This window comes from Labrus mixtus, chromosome 21 (assembly GCF_963584025.1).
Source record: "Labrus mixtus chromosome 21, fLabMix1.1, whole genome shotgun sequence".
NCBI classification, from domain to species: Eukaryota; Metazoa; Chordata; class Actinopteri; order Labriformes; family Labridae; genus Labrus; species Labrus mixtus.
In genome coordinates, this window is record NC_083632.1 from 18,941,160 (window position 1) to 18,963,401 (window position 22,242).

General features: G+C 39.6%; 1 protein-coding gene across 2 annotated transcripts; it reads left to right on the plus strand.

Moving 5' to 3' along the window:
* Positions 1-8,861: 8,861 nt before the first annotated feature.
* On the plus strand, positions 8,862-12,913 carry lrrc18b (leucine rich repeat containing 18b). Of its 2 annotated transcripts, none has more exons than XM_061028484.1 (3): positions 8,862-9,038; positions 9,888-10,149; positions 11,903-12,913. In XM_061028484.1, the coding sequence occupies exons 2-3, from the start codon at positions 9,892-9,894 to the stop codon at positions 12,344-12,346; spliced, it is 702 nt and encodes a 233-aa protein (XP_060884467.1). In that variant the 5' UTR covers positions 8,862-9,038; positions 9,888-9,891; the 3' UTR covers positions 12,347-12,913. The 2 variants fall into 2 exon arrangements, with proteins under 2 accessions (XP_060884467.1, XP_060884468.1); XM_061028485.1 differs by having other exon boundaries at positions 9,891-10,149.
* The last annotated feature ends 9,329 nt before the right edge of the window (positions 12,914-22,242 follow it).

The window sequence follows — 22,242 nt, forward strand, 5'->3', positions numbered from 1 at the left end:
TTTAAAGTCGTTAAAGGTCATTATGCAAAACACACTTTACCATGTTTTTCTAACACTAATATGTGTCCCTACCCTGTCTACAAAAACTCTTCTTACAGTACTTCCTCATAACAAATGATTCACTCAATGTGATTTTGTTTCCATCAGAATTGTAAGCAAAGGCCTTTCTTGTCAGCATGCTGTAAATGTCTACTTTGTAAATGTTTACCTGATGGCAATCATTAGAAATAACTATCACACAAATCATCTTACATCTGATGGTCTTGTTTGTTTTTGTAGGCCATAACGAGGAATCAGGCCTCATTTTAGTCTTTTTTTGAAACTCCTCACAGTAGGTTCAAAATAGAGTTGGATGATTGTAGCTGTTCTTTTAGTTTTGCACCCAACAGCCTCGTACTGTTACTTGTGCCGCTCTAGAATTTGTTTGACGGACACAGTAACTGCTGAGGATTTCAGTTTGAGGTTTATTAGTCTGCAGCACAGGCGACTGTCATCTCTCAACACTCTGAGACACTCTGCTGTTGTATGGACCTGCCGTGTAAGCAGAACTAATGAGAAACAGCTTTACTCAGGCTTTAGGTTACCAAAATGATGACATCATTCCACCATGACTTTTAACATTGTTAACAGTAAAGAAAGCTGTAAATGATGGATTAAGGATAGACCATTTTGGGTTTGTACACAAAACTCAGTTATTTAATTGTTCAATATATATTAGAATAATGTAAATCCCTGTAAATACTGCTGCTGCTACTATCTATCTAGTTTATATTACTTTTAGTCATGCTCCTATTATATCATTGTTTAACTGTAGGGCTAATACCGTTTTCTCTCTATGAATCTCATACGTGAATATTATCTAGAATTATTTATGTATTTATTTATATAGTTGTCAGTTTATTTTTCAGGGACAATACATGTAGGCACTGTTACATTTAATTAAAGTAATGTATATAGGACTTCTAGCCATGGTCTTTGTTTCTGGTTAAGCTTTTAGGAAATGACTCACACACAGTAGTCCAACTCTGTTAAATAGAAACTGACAATTACAGCAGACATAGGCGAATCTATGTTTTTAAGATGTATTTCTGACTTTTTATGCCGTAATTGTAGAGATAGGACATTTATGGACACAGTCGGGAAACAGGGACAGAGAGTGTGCTGAACGACAGACGGGGAGAGGAGCCTCAGGTTGGATCTGAACCCGGGATGCCCGCCTCAAGAACTACAGCCTTCGTACATTGGGCGAGCAAACCTACCATTCGGCCACTGGCGCCCCAATAATAATTGTTGCATTTAATTAATGCTCTCATGTAGGCTAATAATTGCCTGTTAGGGTTGTGCTGCAGCCATGTAGCACGAACAGTCTGCATCAGTCAGGTCTGTTAGTTCAATGGCTTACAACCATAAATGTCTGCGCTTTGCTTCACAGGGCATGTTAGACGACGGTATTCTATAACAATGGTGGTCTAGTTTTTTTGTGGTCTTATTTTGAAATCCAATGGCACAAGTAGACATTTTTTCCCTTATTCAGCTGGATTGCTTCTCTGTGTTTCTTATCGCTCCTTTAAAGCTAAGTAAGAAAGTAATCAGAGGCTACCAACCATATGATACTGTGTCACTTTAAGGGCTAGTTGTGTCCGCTTGGACAGCTTGAACTAGCAACAGACTGGAAGGACCACTGAACTGAAGACAGTATGAACAATGGTGTGTTTACTTACTTTCCTTCTTACTGCAGTATCTTTGAAGAGTGATGTGTTACAGGCTACTACCAAGAATGTGGGTTGTCCCTGATAAAGGTTGTTCATCATTCAAGAAGACAAGCCGGAAAGATGAGATGTCCTTGAAGGCCAATATAGAGCTCTGGTAACCAAAGACTACTGCAACGTTTTGACAATGAGATTTCTGCTGCTATATGATGGATGGATAACTGTTATGTACCAGAGACCTTAAAACAGGCAAAACAACCAGAAGGTTTCTTGCTGTGTTGATGTACAGTAAAACTCTGAGGCATCTCATGTTGGTTTGAGCTCAACCTCTACAAGCAGTGATTATGGCTTCAAGAAATGCACATGAATAGACTGACCACAACTCAAAATCTTTGACTTTAAAAAGTTTGGAGTCTACTGGGATGATGACTATTCAGTGGAACAATTCAAAACAGCTCAGTGCTTCAGGTAGTTTCAACAATTGTTTTTAAATCAAACTAAGGGTGGTTTCACACTAGGGACTCAGGCTCAGATCCGAGTAGGCTTGACCGCAAAGTCTGGTTCTTTTGATCAGTGAAAACACAAACATACCGTACTCTGGTACTTTTCCCAAGTCGCCTGAAGAAGTGGTCTTGGGCACAATTCATGTGTACTCAAGTACAATCTGAAGGAGATGAGAACGCAACCATGCTCAAACAAGGAAGTGGACCTGTATATGATGTCATTCTAAACTGTTATGTCCATGCAGCATGCGTCCGTTTTGTCCTCTGAGCTGCACGATAAATGTTGAGGAAAGAAGAGTTGTTGGCGTCTCAGAAATAACAAAAAGATCCACAGTTAGCAGGATGGATTCAGTCTGCGAGTGGTTGCCATGGTTGCTTCTTCTTCTTTACGCTTTTTGGTGGATTTGCAAATCAAATATGTGCATACCACCACCTGCTGTATCAGAATGTGTACATACACAAGTGTACTCGGGTACAGAACGATGGTACTAATGTGAACGAAGACCAACGTTGGAGAGGGAAGGGGGGGCAATCAGGCTCGGCATGGTTCTAAATAATTGTGCTAATGTGAGCGAAAGAACGCCCTAAGAAGAACACTGATGAATTGGTTGAACCAATTGGAATTGGAACCAATGACGTTCATAGTCATTTGTTTTGCTCACAAGGCTTCCTAAATAAATTTCCTTTGGTGGTCTTGTGCAAATAAATTAGGACCAGGATGACTGATCACTCTACGTCCTGTAATTTAGGCATATACATTTCTGTACACAATGCCAACAAAGTAATCCAGACCCAGTCATTACAGTCATCATGTACAAACAACCACTCCATGATTAATTGACTTCTCCCCCCCAAAACACTTTCTTAAAAGCATGGTGAATAATGTCAAGTGAATGTAAATCTGTCCTGAATAAAACGTTGACAAAGATTTACCAAGAGGAAAGGAGGCCTTTAAACTTGCAGCCTTGAAAGTCAAGGCGACACAACATTGACATAGTTAGAGGGAAGGAAAGCCACATCCATTCAGAGCTTAGATAAACACATTCATGAATCTGTCCTCATGGTGCCAGCTTTCCCAAACATGTCCAACAAGCCATCACTCATCACTGCACAAATGCAGCTTTACTCTTGTTATGGACTGGAGGACTTTAACAATAGTTCATGAAGATGACAAATGTGCTGGAGTGTTCTGGGAAAAACGTCATAAAGTCTTTGAGACAAATTCTGGAGCCGTAACTCAGCATCCGTGTTTCCATGTTTCTAATGCTGAGAGGGATAAATGCGCATGATTCCTGTTTCCTTAGGTGTATCTAATGATTTATAAGTTTGAAACACCCGGTCTTTTTTGAACGTCTTATAGCAGTTGATCCCTTTTCCACACCTGGGACATGCCCAATGTTTTAAAATGTTTAAACATTGTTCTAAGGAGCAGCAGAAGATAGTCTCCAGTTTGTTCTTCCTTAGGATGCTCTTTGCAAGAACCAGTGCACCCTAAAAAGGGTCCTAGCCACGTGATCAGACTGTGTTTGAGCGCCACACCATCAATAGATAAAAATGGTTGGAGTACTCCTGGTCATGTTTATAGTGCTATTGAACTATATTCACTCTGGAGAAGAGTGATTCTTAATAAGATCTAAATAGTCCTTCACCATGTCGACCTGTTTTTGGAAAAGACATCCAGTATGAGGTCAATGGGAGACTGCCACATGTGACCTGAATGGAAGCTCTATCTTTATAGCCTTGGTGCAAATAACCTGCACACAGACACACAGATGTTTTCCAAGTAGCTGCCTATTAAAGATGCTCTAGATGTTAATAATTTAAGCCTATCTGTCAGAATGACAATAACTTGTAAGAGGGACAGTTCTGTATTTTTCAAGTGGGGTTGTATGAGGTACTTGTCAATAGTAGATATATTAGCCACAGGAGATGCCTGTCAGCGTGGCCCCTTTAAAGGTCACATATTATACTCATTTTCAACCAGTTAAAGTAAGTCTCAGATCCCCCCAAAACATGTCTGTGAAGTTTCCTCAAAAAATCCACTCCAATTCTGTATTTTAGCACTCCTTTAAATACCTCTATTGCCGAACAGGCTGTTTCTGTGTCTATAGCTTTAAATGCAAATGAGCTGTGTTCGACCACGCCCCTCTAGAAGAGGTTAAGGCTTGGGCTTTCTTGCACCAAGCACAATTGTTTACGATGAGAAGGCAGACTCAGAGGGCAGAACAAACACCTAGCTGTGGGAGTGTCATCCACCTTGGGGAGGGGTTACTGCCCTTTGTGATGTCATGAAGGGAAAATCTCCAAACAATGTTAAATGGACTTGAGCTTGTCTAGTCTGGTGACTACTCAAAGCTTTTACACCCCAGGTCACACCTACCAATTCACACTAATTCACACACTGATGGCAGAGGTTGCTATGTAGTGAGACCATCAGAAGTAAAAAAAAATCCCATTCACACAGATTCATACGCCTCCAACAAAGCAGCGGGAGCAACTTGGGGTTAAGTATCTTGCCCAGGGAAACATCGGACATGTGGCTGCAGGTGCTGGGGTTCGAACTCCCCACCTACTGGTTTGCGAGACGACCAACCCCACCAACTGAGCCACAGCCGCCCCTGATCTGTTTGAGCACACATGTTCTGAAAAGTGGAGCAATAAACACAGTAGTGAACAGCAGGAAATGCGCTTCCAAATGCTTTCAAGCAGCTGTGAAAGAAGACAGGAAGGACGGATATGTGGAGAGAAAGAAATGAAATCCTTGCTGGCAGGTCAGTAAAAGACAAATAAGAATGAAGACATATATGACGTTAGTACAGAGTCTGTCTTCATCATTACATGCATATCAACTTGAATATTAGCTTTTATTTATTTGGACATGGACTCCCCCCCCCCCCCTAAAACTAAATCAATTAAAAACAACCAATTTTTTTTTTATCTGTCACACATTTACATTTTCAGTTGTACATCTACAGATGTTGGTATTATAAAATCCTTCCAAATGTACAGTAAACATCACTTAATGATTTAAATTATGTGAATGCGATTTAGATTGTAGCTAGACCAAAAATAAAATGGAGTGTACATGCTCTGAGTGTTACGTCATAGTCTACAAGCCTCTCAGACAGATAAAAGAAACCATTGAACACATATTCTATAAACACAATAAACTATCATAGTGCAAAAGGTGTCTAACAAAAATAATAATTTCATTGATCAAAAAACAGACAGCTCCAGTTGGCATTTTTAGCTTGCTAGCCAAAATAGCTAACTCTGCACTACTTTCTAGCTGTTTAGCCACAGTAGCTTACCCTGGCTAAACTATTTCCTGTAAGCAAGGCTAGCTAACCCTAAAAACTAAATGAATATATAAAATGAATGTTGTTAACTTGCTAGTTAAATTAGCTTTAGCTTACTTTATATGTGGCTTGCTACACTTTAATGTAACATTTAGCATTATGTTCAACTAAATGTTTTGTGGGGAAAAACAATAGAGAAAGAAATTTAAAAAAAAAAGGTTAGAGACAAAACACTTTGTAGAAATATGTTTCTCTTCTTAATGTAAGTCCATATTCATAAAACACACACATGCACTCAAACACACACATACACACTCATCAGGAGCAGTAATGTGAACTCCCGTATACACTACCTCAGTCATTTAGGTCAGCCCCATTTCCTCCAGTGTGACCTGCATATCTCCTGACCTGTATCCCACACTGCTGGGAAGTGACTCTGGCTCATAATCGAGCACATCATACTGTCGCCTGCTGTTTCAGGAGATTACAAATAAATAAATAAAGAGGAAATCCAACAGCAACCAATGGGCAAAAGGGGGAGAAGTAGCAAATAAATAAATGCTGTTGGGTTTGTCTGTAACTTAACATCACAGGAAACAGCATTCTGTGGCTACTTTTCTTTCGTCTATATAGCTGCTACTAACGGCTGTAGAGTAGAATGTATCCCATAACTCAAGCAGAATATCATCTTTCTAAAAAGGGATTATATTTATCATTTTGCATGTCTCGTATTTACATGCACATAATATCCTCTTAATAATGTAGTTTGGTAATTAGCCTGATTAGGTTGTTCAAGAAGAAGAAGATATACTTTATTAATCCCATGAGAGGAAATTACATTTTACACTCTGTTGTTGATAAATGTTACACACACACAGGCTGAAATACACACACATGCACAAACAGGATCATGGACATTAACTAACGGAGAGATCAGAGTGAGGGGGCTTCCCACTGCGATCGATCATTGTGCCGGGTTCGTGCCTTGTTCAAGGGCAACGTGACCTCGGCAGTGCACAGGAAGTGAACCGGCAACATTTCAGCTACCAGACCAAATTCTAGCTTTGGTCCGCAACAGAACTTTAACCGGCGACCCTGCTGTTCTCAACCAAAGTCCCTGCAGACTGAGCTGCTGCCGCCCCAGGTTTACTGCAGTTTTTCACATAACAAACAGGTTTTTAATGATGATTGACCAAAATTCATACTTGCATACTATCTAATATAACAGGGGGGGGAAGTATTTCCTCACAAGTATGTCATATGCAGTTTCCTAAAACATTCTTAACTATGCAACATGTTTTTGGCAGGACAGAGTGAGCAGTTATTTTTGTCATTCAGATGACCGTCTAATCCTCTGGAAGTGTCTGATATTGATTGAACAAAATGACCAAGACAGTTAAAAGGCAAATGGTGTTTTGAATATTTTTAACAAAATGTAATGTTTGCAGCTCTGACAAAAGAATGAAGAAGACAGTAATATGATGAAACTGCATTCACCAAATGCAAACAGTAGTACAAACTATTTAAGGGGAGTTGCAGTAAGTATGAGTTTGAGCTTGAAAACACGTATCTGCCAACACTTCCTGGTAATCCTTGAAACATTCTGTCAAATGTTTCAGTTTGAATACAAACGCAGCATAACCTAAATATAAACATCATCAGGCTCTGACCCGAGCCTTGTTACTTTTGGCACTGTTTAACTGTTTAATATCAATATCATATTATTTATAAATCACTGTTTAACTGTTTAATATCAATATCATATTATTTATAAATCACTGTTTAACTGTTTAATATCAATATCATATTATGTATAAATCACAACATTTATTTATTTTCACCCCACATAACAGAGATGATTGAACTTTGAAGGAGTGTTTGATTGGGTTATGTACTGATTTAAGACAGAGTGTCTTGATACTACAGTTTGTACACAGACAGCACCACCTGCTGCATGATATGAGGTACTACATGGCATTGACTTCAATTGAAGGAGCATATGAAATCCTACCAGATAAATTTAGACAGGTCACAGCTGACTAATGTCTGAAGAATATGGAATATGATACATTATACTGATGACAGAAGTCTGCATGTGTGCATGCGTGTGAGCAAGTTTATGTGGTTGTGTGTGTATGTGTGTGTGGGGGGGGGGTAAAGAATTCAGCGGCTCTGTTACTGATGTATCATATCAAAGTTTGGAAAAAGGCTAAAAGGCTCAGACTGTAAACTATTTATAAACACAGCAAGAGTCAGTACACGTGAACTCTGAAGGTATTTTTAGATCTTAATTTTTTCCTTTATGTTACCAATTTATTTTGATATTATTTTTATTATTGTAATAATACGTTAGTATTGAAAATAAAGTGAATGTTCCTTAACCGCTGATTCAGCAGTTTAATTAATCACTATAAATACATATTCTCCTGAAACCCAGGGGGAAAGTAGTTTGATATTGATTTTCTTTTCTCCATAAATAAAGTTTGATGTCTTTTCTTTTGTATGAACATTTCACTCTTCACTTTTATTCATTAGACATTTGATCGTGTGAGTAACAGGATTTCATTGGTCTTAAGCGTCAAACATTTAATGTCCAAGTGTGAAGTGGGAAAGTCAATGAGACAAACCACTATGAGACAGAAGCATGAGAGATAGAAACAAAATATGATGTACCCCACAGTGGAAAAAAATGAATTGCTGGATCTCAGGAAGATATCGAAATTATTGTAGTTAAATTAACTTGACTGAGAGTGATTGACTTATTGGATGAGTAATTTATTGATGAAAATTCAAGTGTTTTATTTGTCAGGCATAATGTAAGGAAAAGCCTGCTTTGTAGTTTTTTTCTTCTTCTTTCAACACATTTTATATTAGAAAATCAACAAGACATACAGATTTATGAAGGACAATTTGTATTCAGTCAGAAATTACAAAGTTGGTTATTTATTTTGAGGGAGTTAATCATAAGCCAATAACTACAATACTGAATACATGTAACCACGGTACAAATCCCACTGTATTTAACTTGTAAAAGTCTCTTCAGTAAAAGTCTTTCTGTCATTAACAGTGTCACAGCAGTCGTCAGGGTTGTTACATCCCCTGTGACCTTACAAACATTCAGTCAATAACATTGACCTCGTTGTAGTTTTTGTTTGAGCAGAATGCTCCTGGAAACAGTTGCTGTCTTTTTTTTTTTTTAATTTAAATTTCTTCCAAATACAGACCTGGTAAAAGAACAAACTGTGCTGCTGTAGCTGCTCACAGTCATAAAGTTTACTGACAGCAAACAGCAGTTGCCTGGGAACAGACGAAAACAAATCCCATGTCTGGCCAAGTGAGTCTGTCTGACAGAAAAAAAAACATTGCGCAACATGTCGGCTCTTTCTTTCTACAAATCCACACATGTTGTATTTTCTATGGAGTTCTCGTGATACAGACTTTACTTTCAGATTAGATTTTGTATCTCATTTAGTGTCTTTCCATTTTCCTCCCTGTGCCAGATTTAAGGGAGTGGATTGTTAATGCAGGTAAGAAATCATTGTTTTTAGTGGAGAACGTATTGTGTGCTTATGTTTGAAACAAGTAAAGATTTACTTTAACTTGCTTTCATAAATACTTCTACTTATGTGATCTAATGCCGTAAGAATCGCAACATTCATTAGAGGCAAAATGAGCGACCTTTTACATATACAGAATTCAAGTGTCTCTCTGAGTCGTGACTGTCTACAGTGAGTGAGAAGTGCAAATCCTGCTGGCTGTGTTGTTGTCTGAGCTGTATTTAAATCGTGTTTACATGGATGGGACATCCTCTTGTGTATAAAATTTGTCAATTTATGTGCAATGTGAAGCTACAAGCTAGCTAAAGTGTGCTAACATTAGCCTGCTCAAGGCCAAGGGCAGTTTGGTGTGTCGCTGGAGGAGAGCGCAGGCGTCAGAATAGCATGAGGTGTCGCCAAACAGCAGTTTTGTTTTGGTTTCATGCTGGTGCTCAAGGGCGACATCTACTGGATCAAAAAGTCGCACTTCTCCTTTAAATACAACCATCTTCTGGACGAGTTACGGTAAAGCACAGGAGAATTGCTCTTTGATTTCCTCATTAATTGTTGTTCTGTCTGTACTCGGATAATAAACTCTTAATCACTTAGGCACTTAATCAAAGCAGATCGAAATGATGAGTTAATTTGCTCTGCCATGCTTTGTCAGTCATGTGCGATAATGTAACAGATATGTTATCTGCAGGGAGCTGAGCTGTGTTTGGTAACATAATCTCTTCCATGGCTCCCACTGTCAGCTCCTCTGTCACAGTGTATCACTGACTGCTTTTAACTACAGACCACATCTATGTCATATATCTCTCTCTCTCTCTCTCTCTGCAGCAGCATGGCCAAGGGAAAGAAAGCCACACAGACTAAAAGTAAGACTATCACGTTGAAAATGGCACAGGACTGCGTGAAGCTGGCAATGGACGGCAAACGTAGTCTGGACCTGAGTTTTAAGGAGATCAGCACGGTGCCTACATGCATCCAGAAGCTGTTTGAGATGGACGAGCTGAACCTGAGCAGGAACTTCATCAGAAAAGTCCCGGACTTCACTGACAATTTCATCAGAATCCAAGTTCTGGATCTGCACAGCAACTATGTAAGAGGTTATTACTGGACATATTCTGATTTGTGTGACTTTAGAAGTTTCTTTATTGAGTGACTGTTAAAAATGTCACTGCAGTGCTTCAAATCACAATACGATCCTTATCCTGAAACCTTATTGACTTTTTTCATGCTGTAATTATCAGGATTTTAAAGGGGACATATTGTGAAAAATCCACTTTTACAGTGTTTTTGAACATATATTTGGGGAATCTGAGTGTCTACTGACCCACAAAATGTGAAATAAGTCCATTCAGTCATTTGTTTGTGGTCTGCATAAGTCTTACAACACAGAGAAAAATGTTCCGTTTCAAATTTGCTCTCCTTGTGACATCACAGGGGGAATCTGGTAAAAGAAAAAAACCCTCCCCTCTTTTGCTATCTCCATCCATGGACTCCACTCCCAGCCTAGAGCAAATCTTTTTACACAGGTCCGCCATTTTTATTCCCGCTCGTGAAGGACCGGAAAAACTCAGGGGGGCTCATTGCATTTAAAGAGACACACACACCTAAACGGAGCGTTCAGAGAGAGCTGGTTTATACAGGGTCACAAACCTCCTCTGGTGCTTGATTCATGTTATATTTTGACCAAAGCACAGCACAGATGTTTCATTTAGACCACAGGGGACTGTTTGAAAAGGTAGAAAAGGGGTTTAATATGTCCTCTTTTATTAAAACATGACCCCACTAATTTAACCTGTAACGTTATCGTGGAACTATTGAGCTATAAATAGCTTTTGTATAAAACATTTTTTATTTTAAAAGTCCCTTTAACATCATCAAGTCCATCTCTTCAGAAAACTGAAACCATGACCTACACCTCATTAAGCTTGTGAGTGTTTACCATGTATTCACTTTGGATATCAAGTTGCACTGTGGGAAGTGAAGGCTCTAATGGTATTGAAGGTTAACCCTTGTTTAGTAACACATTTCATGATCTGTGTACGTTTGTTTCTTATGATGTAGATACATTATTTAAGATTATCTTCACACTTTTGGATACCATGCATTCCTTTTATGAAAATGGTTTCTTTTGCAGGTTGTACTTTCCTTTGCACACTTCGTTTGACTTTGTTCCGTACATTTCCATGGTAACCATTTAGTGCTGTGTACTTAGATTGACTCACTGGGTCCCTTTTGTGCCCTGTGATAGCATATCCACGGATACTTTTCAGATTTTCTGGTTGCTTATCACTGTATTATGTATGCAAAGCTGGAACAGCCCACTAGAGGGCAGCAGGGTTTTTTAAGGTCCAACCGTCTCCCTGAATCCCCATTTTAACTTCTTTTTTTTTTTTAAAAAGCCTCTCCCACTTGCCAAATGCAAGGTATGGGCTAGGTGTGGGAGGAATATTGTTTTGGCCTTGTGTCATGAATTCCTAATATATCCATGGAATGACACAGTGTGCCTATTGTCAGTGACATGCTGCAGACACAGTAGAGGTTTGCACAGTGGGTTTTGGAAAAACAAATGTGTGAGTATATTCATGATGCAATGTTTTATTTGTAATCTAGTAACCAAAATGCCTTTGTGATTACGAAGTCTCTAGTTGGATGCCAAGGTGTCTTACACTTGTTTTCATGCTAAGTATGAATGTGCCCAAAAGGTTAATATAGGCAGAAAAATAAGAGCAATAAAGTATCAAGAAAGTTATCAAGAAATCACTGTAATTTAAAAATATAAGGATTGAATATTGCAAGGCATCGTGCTTTGTATTACTGAATGTGTTACTGTTTTTTTTCTGCAGCTGGAGGCGCTCCCTGTGACAATCGGTCGTCTGCAGAGCCTCCTGATTTTGAACCTGTGTAACAACCGTCTGACGAGCCTCCCCAATGAGCTCGGCTTCCTGGTGAAGCTCCGCACGCTCAACCTGGGGCTCAACCTGCTGGACGCCCTCCCTGCCTCCCTCGCAGGATTAAAAGAGCTCCGTCACATCGGCCTCTCGGACAACAGATTCACCCGCTTCCCTGGCTGCCTGTCCAGGCTGACCAACCTGGAGAGGGTCATCCTGGACAGAAACCCCTTCCTCACTGAGAAAACAGACAGCCAGGATTCCATGACCACCGAGAGGCTGTGCATGGTGAAGGAGAGCTTCCTGTGTGAGGGCTGCCTCAATAAGTTCCAAACTGAGAGGAGGATGCTAGAGGACGCGGAAAGGGATGAGCCTGAACCAAAAGTGGTCCTGACTTGAATGGAAAGTAGAGATCAATCTCTATGTAAAGAACACAAAATATTCATTGCATTTACATTACAACGATTAATAAATACTTCATAATTTGAACTCATGTCAAGCTCAAGAATTGCAAGATAATACTGTTTTCTGAACTTTTTACTCTAAAGTCGTTTTAGTTGCTGATGTCAGAAGACTTTAGGCTTCCTTGTGAAGACAGTAGGAACCAGTGTTATAAAACCTCTAAATTAAATATATATCAACTCAGTAACTGGTATTAATTGGAGTGTTATTCAGCTTGTGAACTCGTTATTTTTCATTGGTATTTTCCTGTTTGTCCACATTATAACTTATAGGGCTTGACTTCAAACAAAATACATAATACAGTTTCCGATAAAAAACTAAATTTCCAGTGGTGACAGTGCCCAACCTCTAGTTTCTCTAAAGTGATTTCCTCTTTAAGATGTTTGATAGGCAGCTCTAAGTCTGTATGGGAGTTCAGTTGAGAGTCTTGGGTTCAAGTCCCAGTGCGGACCAAGTCTGGAAACTGGTCTGGTTGCTGGAGAGGTTCCAGTTTACTTCCTGAGCACTGCCGAGGTGCCCTTGAGCGACCCCCCTCCCCCAGAATCAGCTCAGGAGAACTCACTGTGGACAGCCCCCCCCCCCCCCCCCCTCACTCTGATATCTCTCCTTTAGTTCATGTCCATAGGATCCTGGTAGTACATGTGTGTGTTTCTGCCTATGTGTGCGAATAGCTGAGTGTAAAATGTAATTTCCAGTTCCGGGATTAATTAATTAATTAATTAAGTCTATCTTCTTCTTCTAGTTCACAGAATAATATATAATTCAATTTCACTGGGACACACATTTGTTACTACAAATGCGCTGTTTTAAAATGTACTGAAAATCCTTTTTTTCATTCTGGATGTTTAATAATTGCTTTCGCCAATAGAGGGCAGCAAAGACTTCCATTAATGCTCACTGACTTCCATCATCTGTCATTAACTGTGGATCTTTAAACAAGCTCTGACTATGCAACATTGATTTCAGTTAGTATTCTGTCAATACATTTCCAGTACCATGACTAATGCTGATGTGATTTGATTGGAAAAGTTGTTTTTTTTAAGCAGTGATGAATAATAAATCGTCTTGCCACTACCACTATTACCACTATTTTCTTTCACATATATGAACGTACCTATTGGTGGGAAAAAATAATTTTCATGTTGAATTACTTGATTAGATTTATTTTAATTTGTAAAATGAAAAAAAATAAAGTACTTATCTGATGAGTAAACATACAATTAAACTGTGATCCATCAAAAAATCAGGCCGTCTTCATGTCTTTATCGACACACACTGTAATGGGGGGTGTGAATTCTGTTTTGATTTAATGAAGGATATGAGTGGTTAATATGTTTGGCTGACAGGAAGCTTAAGGGCCCGCCTCAGCTCCACCTCACCTTTTAAAAAAAACAATGGGGGCGTCATCGAGGCTACATCCACATTGTATAGCCTATAGATTATTGTTGGTTCTCCCAACTTTTTTTAAAGATAACAAAAACAAAAGCATTGCAGCCGTAACTATGTCATGTTCATTCTAATCTTATCTCATTACATTAATAAATGAATACTCTTTCACACTGCGTCTTCTGGTCCCACCTGACACAAACAGTCAATACAAGCTGACACAGCAAATAACCGCAGAGGCTCGCACCATCCCGTTTTTTTACCACTTGGCTGAGCTGCAGGGTGCTGAGTAGACTGGATTTAGATCTCTGCAGATCGACTCATTAAGAGGAGAGCTGCTTGGTATTGACTCAGCGGTAATAAGAGACAGAGCAATGTTTTAGAAAAAGAAACGAGACATCAACAGCCTCGATCATAGCACTATTACGTTTCCTGAATTTACCTAAAATCCATCGTAATGGATTGATAACTCAACCATTTAAATCAAAGAAAATAGAAATCAAAACAAATGTCATCTGTGACTGTAAGTTCCAGCGGTTAATGCTGCACACTGTCAATGTAATTGAGTTTTTTTGCTTCTGTTCCTCATTATTGCAACAGTGGCTCTCTTGAAATCTATTCTTACAGCAAGAGCTATTAACACCGACACACCATCGACCAGATAATCAAGAAAGATGACCTGTACAACCTGTTTATTTTGAGATATTTTTCTTGGGGTTGATCATGGTTTGGTGTAGCCGTGTGCAGCAGAAGCTGGAGGTCCGTCACAGCTGAACAGTCTAATGCTCTTTGGGCAACGCTCCACCCATGCCTGGGCACTGTCAGTGCTATTGAAAATCAATGCACACACATGCACACACATATATAACGGCATGTGCTGCCTTTTTGTTTCTCCCTGATTTGCTTCTCAGCCTGTCCACAACCCTCCAACCCCCAACTCCACCACACCCTACCCACACATACACCCACACACACACACTCCTACTCTTATACGTCAATCGCCCAAACACCCACAAGCAGGTAAAATGACTGAAACAGAATTGCAGTAGAGGCAGAGCAATGTGGCCACAAATAGAATGTAATTAATTCTGATTGTCTGGCCTTGGCTCTTTTATTGGTTAAGATGGAGGGCACTTGGACTTTGTCACAGGAAATGAAACAAGGACCACAAAAAGCCATTGTGGGGAGATAAAGGTCCCTTTACTATTAACATTTTGAGGTACTTTTTGTACTATTCAAATAAAATACAAAATACCTTAGTAGTTTTTTTTGTTTACATCCATGGGGCCCTGATGCAGCTGCAACAGATTAACAGATATTGACCAGAATACCACTATATACCATGCAATGTGATGCGATGTGATGACATCGAGACAAGACGAGACAATAGACTGTATAATACAAACTGATATAATTTGATGTGATGCGAAGCGATAAAACGCAAAACAGTGCAATGCGGTATGCTAGATGCGATGCAAGGCGTGGCGTTGAGTGGTGATGCGTTGCATTGCGTGGTGATGCGTTGCGATACAATGCTAAATGATGCAATAGGATATAACACGTTGCGTTACGATACGATGTGATTCAATGCAGGTATACTGAAATGCAAGCATTTAATGGAACCACACACTGGCTCTCTCAGCAGAAATACAGACACAAAGCAAGCGTCAACCTCCGGTCTTGAAAAATGAAGCCAATGCAGAAGTGCAAAATCCTGCAGTTCGTCGAGTGTCCACTTGAGGCCGGCTCCAAGAACACAAGGACATCACATACACACGACAGGCAGAAAAACAGTTTTTACAGCTTAAATAAACATGTTTACAGCCTGGTACAAGAAACGAAACTGATTAGTTATAGTCCCCATGGGAACACACTGTACGAGGGGTGAACCTTTAAAAAGCGGCTCCATTTTGATTTTGAAAACGATATGTGTTATCCATAATTAAGCGTGTAGCTGACATGATTGACAGGTGGGCGCGATGTGGCGGCTGTCAAGAGGCTTTAAACCCGCCTCAGCTCCAGCTCTCAGCCTGTCGTTAGGTGGATCGAAAGTTAGGCTGAGACAGCATTTCCAGCATGGCGGCTGCAGCCAATTAGCCCCCAGAGCCCCCTGCTGTGAGACGGCTGAAATAATGCAATAGAATTGATTCATTGCGTGGATATGAGAGGAAAATAGAAGTATAAACTCCTCTGGCAGAAACAATGGGAGAAGCTGTTTTATTAATGCATTCAAATCTTCATTTAACTTTTAAAATCCCTGACCTTTCTGCGAACAACAACTCTAATGGCGGACAACAGGACAAAGGAAGTTGAGAAACACAGTCAGACAGGCAGAAGGCTTCCATCCATATTGCATACGCCAAAGTCTGCTCTCCTGTCACATCCTCTCATAACCATTAGTGGATGAAGTCATGGCCCTGTGCTAATTGTCAGTGACAGAGGAGTGAGGAAGGATAATGGGGGCAGAGAGGGGTTAGAGAGAGAAAGACAGACTCAGACAGACAGACCTCAGGGGAGAACACCTGCCTGCAGCGCATCTCTTCACTCGGTCACACATCTCTCATAATGAGCTCAGATTTCATTTTCTCTCCTCTAATTAAAATATGTGAGGTGAGAGCTTCATTACTCGGCTGTTAGTGTTTTATCCGCCAAAGTACATTTCACCAGGGGTTTGAGATTACAGTGCAGGTTAAGAAAAAAAAACCCTCTGGTGTCCTTACATTATTTTGCTGCTGCATTTGTGTTATAAGATAGAATATTTCACAGAATAAAGGGAAAATCTTGTCAGGACATGTATATATAAGAAGCTGAATATGCTGATATTCAACATTGTTACGGTGGCTGGGAAGTGCCAAACAAAATTACAAGGAGTGAAACACTGTTACATTTTAGAAAACAAATTTACAAAAGCAAAGAAACCAAGAACAAAACAAATTTAGATTTCAGAAAATAAATTTACCAACCACAGAATTTTGGGGGAAAGTTAATGTACCAAATGCCGGAAGTGACGAAAAGCTAAACAGTCTTACCTCGCTCATTGGGTTCCACAAAACGGGCAAAACATAGTTAGGTCACCATAGATACCAACACATTTGGCACAGTCTTTCTGCCCCAAAAAAAAACTGAATTGAGCGCTTAATCACTTCCGGGTCACTTTTGGCATTTGGTACATTTCCTTTACGGCAGGATTGTGCCGTTTGTTAATTTGTTTTGGAGACTGGCAAAAGTGTGCCACTTGTAAGTGTGTCTCAGTGTTCGTTAAAGTGTTTTATATCTTGTCCATTTGTTTTATGAAATGTAAGTGTTTCACTCTTTGTAATTTTGCTTTGCACTTCATCGTATTATAAACATAAAACTAAACGAATAATAGAAAATGACGAAATGTCCTGTTTTGTTTTTCAAATCATGTTTAAAACATTGTTTTTACTGGAAGCAGGCAGATGGACTTATCCATCTTAAATGATTGTATCTATTTTTTGTCTTGAGTGTATATTGTGTTGATGTCTGAGGTGTACAGGATGAATCCAGACACTTCATCAAGCATCTTTCTTATATGTGCACATGTCTTGAAAATGTAATAGTCTATGGCAGTGGTTCCCAAAATGGGGGGAGATCATGAGATGCCCTCCAAAAAAACAAATACAAATTTAAAATCACTTAAATTTTGTATTTTTTCCCACTGTTGTAAAAAAATATGAAATAGTAGTTCTAAATAAAACCATATCATGAAGTGAAATTAAATTAAATCAATGTGTAAAAATGCTTAAAATGACAGCAACATTGCCAGTGTCTGCTGCTCTTTACACTTAAATATGCACCCCCACCTGTGAGTCTGTTTATGACGTTAGTAACTCAGTGCTGAAGTGGAAAGAAGAAAACAAGAGTCCAAAACAAAGGCAACGACTCAACAATCTGCAAAAGAGAAAAAAAAATGTTGAAGCTGGCGGGCAGTGCGTGCACCCCATGCACATACATAGGTTACAGACCTCAGGCGGGTGGCACAGGTTCAATTCCCACCTGTGGCTCCTATCCTGCATGTCATTCCCCCCTCCCTCTCCCCCCGAATCTCTCACTCTATCCACTGTCCTTTCTCTCAAATAAAGACACTAAAAAATAAATAAATAAACCTTTAAAATTGTTTAAAAAGAAGCCGATACGTCCACATGAACAGCTCAGACTCTGACACAGGGCATATATGTTCATGTTCACACACTTTGTTTGTTTATAGAATATGTAACATTCAGGTCATTTCTTTTAAATCATAAGTGTCAATGTCGATACATCCCCTCCGTCTGTGCCGGTGACTGACTGAAGAGGCCCATTGTAGTCTGTCGGAGGCGATCAATTAGTAATGCTAAGTCAACAGTCACACCTTCAGCAGCCCCCCTGCTGCTCTGTTTTAGCACAGCCCACCCCAGCCAATATGAAATATTAATTACCCTCACAATCAATATTTAAAAAGCTTTTCTCAACACTGTGGCAGCTCCTGAGGACTAGTTAGCATTCTGGTGTACCCTCAGAGACATTATTTGACCTCCTTGGCCATGGGTTAGGGGGGACAGGAAAAACATTAGCATTCTCTTCAAAGCATGCTGTAAAAGTGATCCTTTTTTATATAAGGAATTGTGTAGTTCAGCTAACCAGAAAATGGATGGTTGTGATATAACAGAAAATGTTCCCAGGTCACACCACACTATAAATGTGTTTTTGAGTCAAATATGTTGCTATGGGTGACATATCAAGTAACCTGCCAATTTAACTGATCATAGTCAATCCATGTTTGTTTTGTGGGGAGGAATGAATCCACAAACTGAATGCTCTGCGTTGTTATGCTGTGAACCGCACAACACAAGCACTCCAGTTTATCTAAAAAAGAAACAAGACATGAATACTTTCTGAAGGGTCCGCACTCGTCATATATGGAATACATGTGACGTTAAGTGATGCCTTTGTGTTGCCATGTGGGAAGGTAAATTGAACTTTTTTCCAAACAGAAAGTCAGAGCCATACACAAGTGTATTTTTAAAAGCTAATGGTTTAAATTGAGTCTGATTTTAGGGGGTTCTGCAACATCCTCAGCGCACCTACTTCTGGCATCTCTGGTCTGATGTTGGTCTTACAGTTTGGTGGGGGTATAGCTGTGAACACTGAAACAAAGAAGGCAGCAAACACAAATGTATTATCTCATGTATTAGGATCCTTTTTTTATTGTCTGATCATCCTGGGATCCTCGAATATTAAGGCTGATGTAGGGGTTTTTTTCACCGCAGGGGGCAGTGTTTTATTTTTATCTCCCCCAAAAAAAGGTTCAAATTGTTTACTTAGACATCCACGGCCTGGATAAACATTTACCTCAGGCTGCGAGGGGGGCTGTCAGTCAGGAGAAGTTGTTACGCAATCTTGTCAGAGTCCAGCTGCAAAGTCTCCTTCTCAAGGCCCACAAGCAGATGCAGATCACCCCACTGCCCCATGTTTATACCCAGCTTTGACAGAGATCAAATACATATGTATGACCTCGAGTGCTGTCAAGCCCTAAATCACATTCCACAACATGTGTGCTATAAGTATCATGAAGTTTAAACTGTGGGATGAGAAGCAGACACACTATAGTTCAAAGTTAGGTGAACCTTAAGGGGCTGCTGCTGGTCTATTGTCTTAATATTTTCTTGTGTGCATGTGTAATTACCTTTGTTTCTAACTGAACAGGAATGTAACATATGAAAATGACATTCTTTTTAAGGATAAACTATTTCATTTTGTAATAGACATAACAGAGACCAGAAAGCTCCGAGACCAAGACAAGACCAAGACCTTTAGGGATTGAGAACGAGGTAAGACCAAGACCATAAATATCACTGACAAATCATCTTCTTGTGTGCAGCAGGCCTGTCACTCACTTAGACCGTAACACCAGAAAGATTGTGGACATGACCGTGGGATGAAAATCCAATTATAAATTAATTAAAACTATTTGTTCTTTTAGAAAGAGGCGCTTCCCTTCTTATCACAGTAACAATGTGGCCAAATATCCTGTCAGTGGTGGTCTTGATTTAAGATCCGGAGTCCGCCCAGTCTAAGACCGAGACAAGACCGAGTAAAAATGCTTTTGATTCTGAGATGAGACCTTTAAAAAGTGGCCTCGAGACTGGTCTTGAGACCAAGACACATTTTTAAGTACTACAAGTTCATGCTGTTCAATCGCAGTAATTGACAAGAAGAGTCTTGCAAATCTTCTTCATTAAAAAGAAAAAATCCTCCTTTTCTGATTTCATTATTGTTGCAACTATTAACAAGGCCAGCCTCCTTCAGCTCTGCATGTGCAAGGACATTTTGATGTGACTGATTTTAACCATGGTAAGTTGAAAACCTTACTATATTAACAAAAGGAGTTTGTTCCTAATAAAAAAAAACTGTTCATCACCATTTCTCCTTTTTCACATCTCTGTGTTCAAGCCCTCAAACATTACTGCACAGGTGTGACATGTGGAACACAATCATCAGGATCAAACATTAGAAGCCACAGGAGATTTAATTATCAGTGAACAGCATGAACACTGTTTCAGAACGACATACATTATTTATATAAAAACTGATTCCCTCATTAAACTTAAGTAGGACCCCTACAGGTGTAGACTTGCAGAGATTTATGCATAGTGTGTGACTAAATGAAAATAAGAGCAATAAATGACGCAAACTCAAAGAAGTAAACGTGATTTATATGAATGCAATGAATAATTAATGACGAACAATATATGGTAAGTTATGGATTAAATTAATTAAACTGTTGAGTGTTCATCTATTACTGGAGGTGAGGGTAAAGGTCAAGGACATATTTAATCCTCTGAAAAGATAGTTTGGTTACAAAGAAGCCATCTTATAAAAGCTCCTGTGGGCATGAGGTCAGAGCTGTAAAAAAAAACAGTGGGATAATTTAAGTGGCGGGTCTGAGGACCCTGCACAGTAGATGTCATTTCCTATACAGGATGTTGATGCATTTTAACATCTTTTGATACTTTTTTCTTGCAATAGCTTGAAACACTAACATGAAAAATCTTGTTCTGCTTTCTTCAACTGTCAAACACATCATTTAAGGTTAACGTTAGAGAATAATCAAGGCAATGCTTTGAAAAAACAAACAGGGACTGTTGAAATAAAAGAGCGGTAATCTCTATCTATTCAACTACGTTCACCTTCTCACAGCATAGAATTTGTTTCACTACAAAAACTTGATCTGACTTTTTTTTTGTTAGAGTTTCTAGTACAAACCATCAGGGGGTTGAGGGGTTAACATAATATTGTCTGGGGTAAAAGCTGAAATATCTGATGGTATGATTTTTCTCTCCAAAATAATCTCCTTTTCATTGTATGTGGTTGTGTTGCAGTTGGATTTAATAACCTTTTTTTTATTTTAAGGCTCAATTAAAGCGGGGTACACACTCAGGGGCGCTGCTTGTCAGCAGGCAAGGCAGGCAATTGCTTTGGGCCCCAGACCAGTAGGGGAGGCCCGGAGGCCTGAATAACTTTGAACCGAAGCAGCAACCCAAATGTGTTAATTTTGCAATGACAGTAGGAAACCTCCCTAAGGGGGCCCCATCTGAAAGCATTCACTCTCATTGCCCTGCTTAACGCTGGTTTGGAGGGCAAATTACCTTTTGCCGAGGGCCCCAACAGACTCTAGAATCGCCACTGTAAACAATACAAGATAATCGGCCCAATTCCCCTCTTCCAACAAGAGTCAGCAAAGACCCGACTATCTGATGGCTCCAAAGATTATATTGACAGATTCTCCTGTGAGGTGTGTTAAGAGTGATTTTTACCTCCCCGATCTGCTCGGAAGATGATCTGGACGAATCGGGCCCCAATTTGAAATCTTATATATCAAAAGTGTTCAATATTTACGATCAGAAATCCTGTTGTGTGGGGAGAACACCGAGACTCTGTAAATTGTCACGTGGGACGGAACAATAGCCAATAAGAAAGCAAGCTGACTGAAGCAGGAAGCACAACACACGTTACCATGGCGACGACAGTAAACACAAAACATAAAGTTAGATGGATGTCGTAAATTGAGGACCAACTTGTTGATTTGTGGCAACAAGTCAAGTGTTTATATACAACATGTCATGTCAAACAAACCACAGTCCAACTGACAAGGAAAGGAGTTGGACCAAAATGTTTTGGGTGTACCAGCTAACAGCTTGACCATCATGTTTGGTTACTCTTAAGTCACGTTTGACCGCTCGAGATTACACGTTCTGATAGTCGAGACTTTGGTTGTTGGTGAATGAATCGGTTAGTGTGTGGTGTGCTGAGTTGGTCGCCTCGTTGCACACCACACACTATAAGAACTTAATCTGGCATGATTTGTCGTCATGTGTGGGCTCTCTCACATTTTCAAAATTGTTTATGAGATAAAGAAATATATTAGTGTGTGCCAGGCCTAATGA

Bases quoted from the DNA above. Each gene is read 5' to 3' on its own strand.
- lrrc18b (XM_061028484.1), top strand. From the start codon at position 9,892: ATGGCCAAGGGAAAGAAAGCCACACAGACTAAAAGTAAGACTATCACG. The intron at 10,150-11,902 runs GTAAGAGGTTAT...TTTTTTCTGCAG, and splicing joins TGGATCTGCACAGCAACTAT to CTGGAGGCGCTCCCTGTGAC.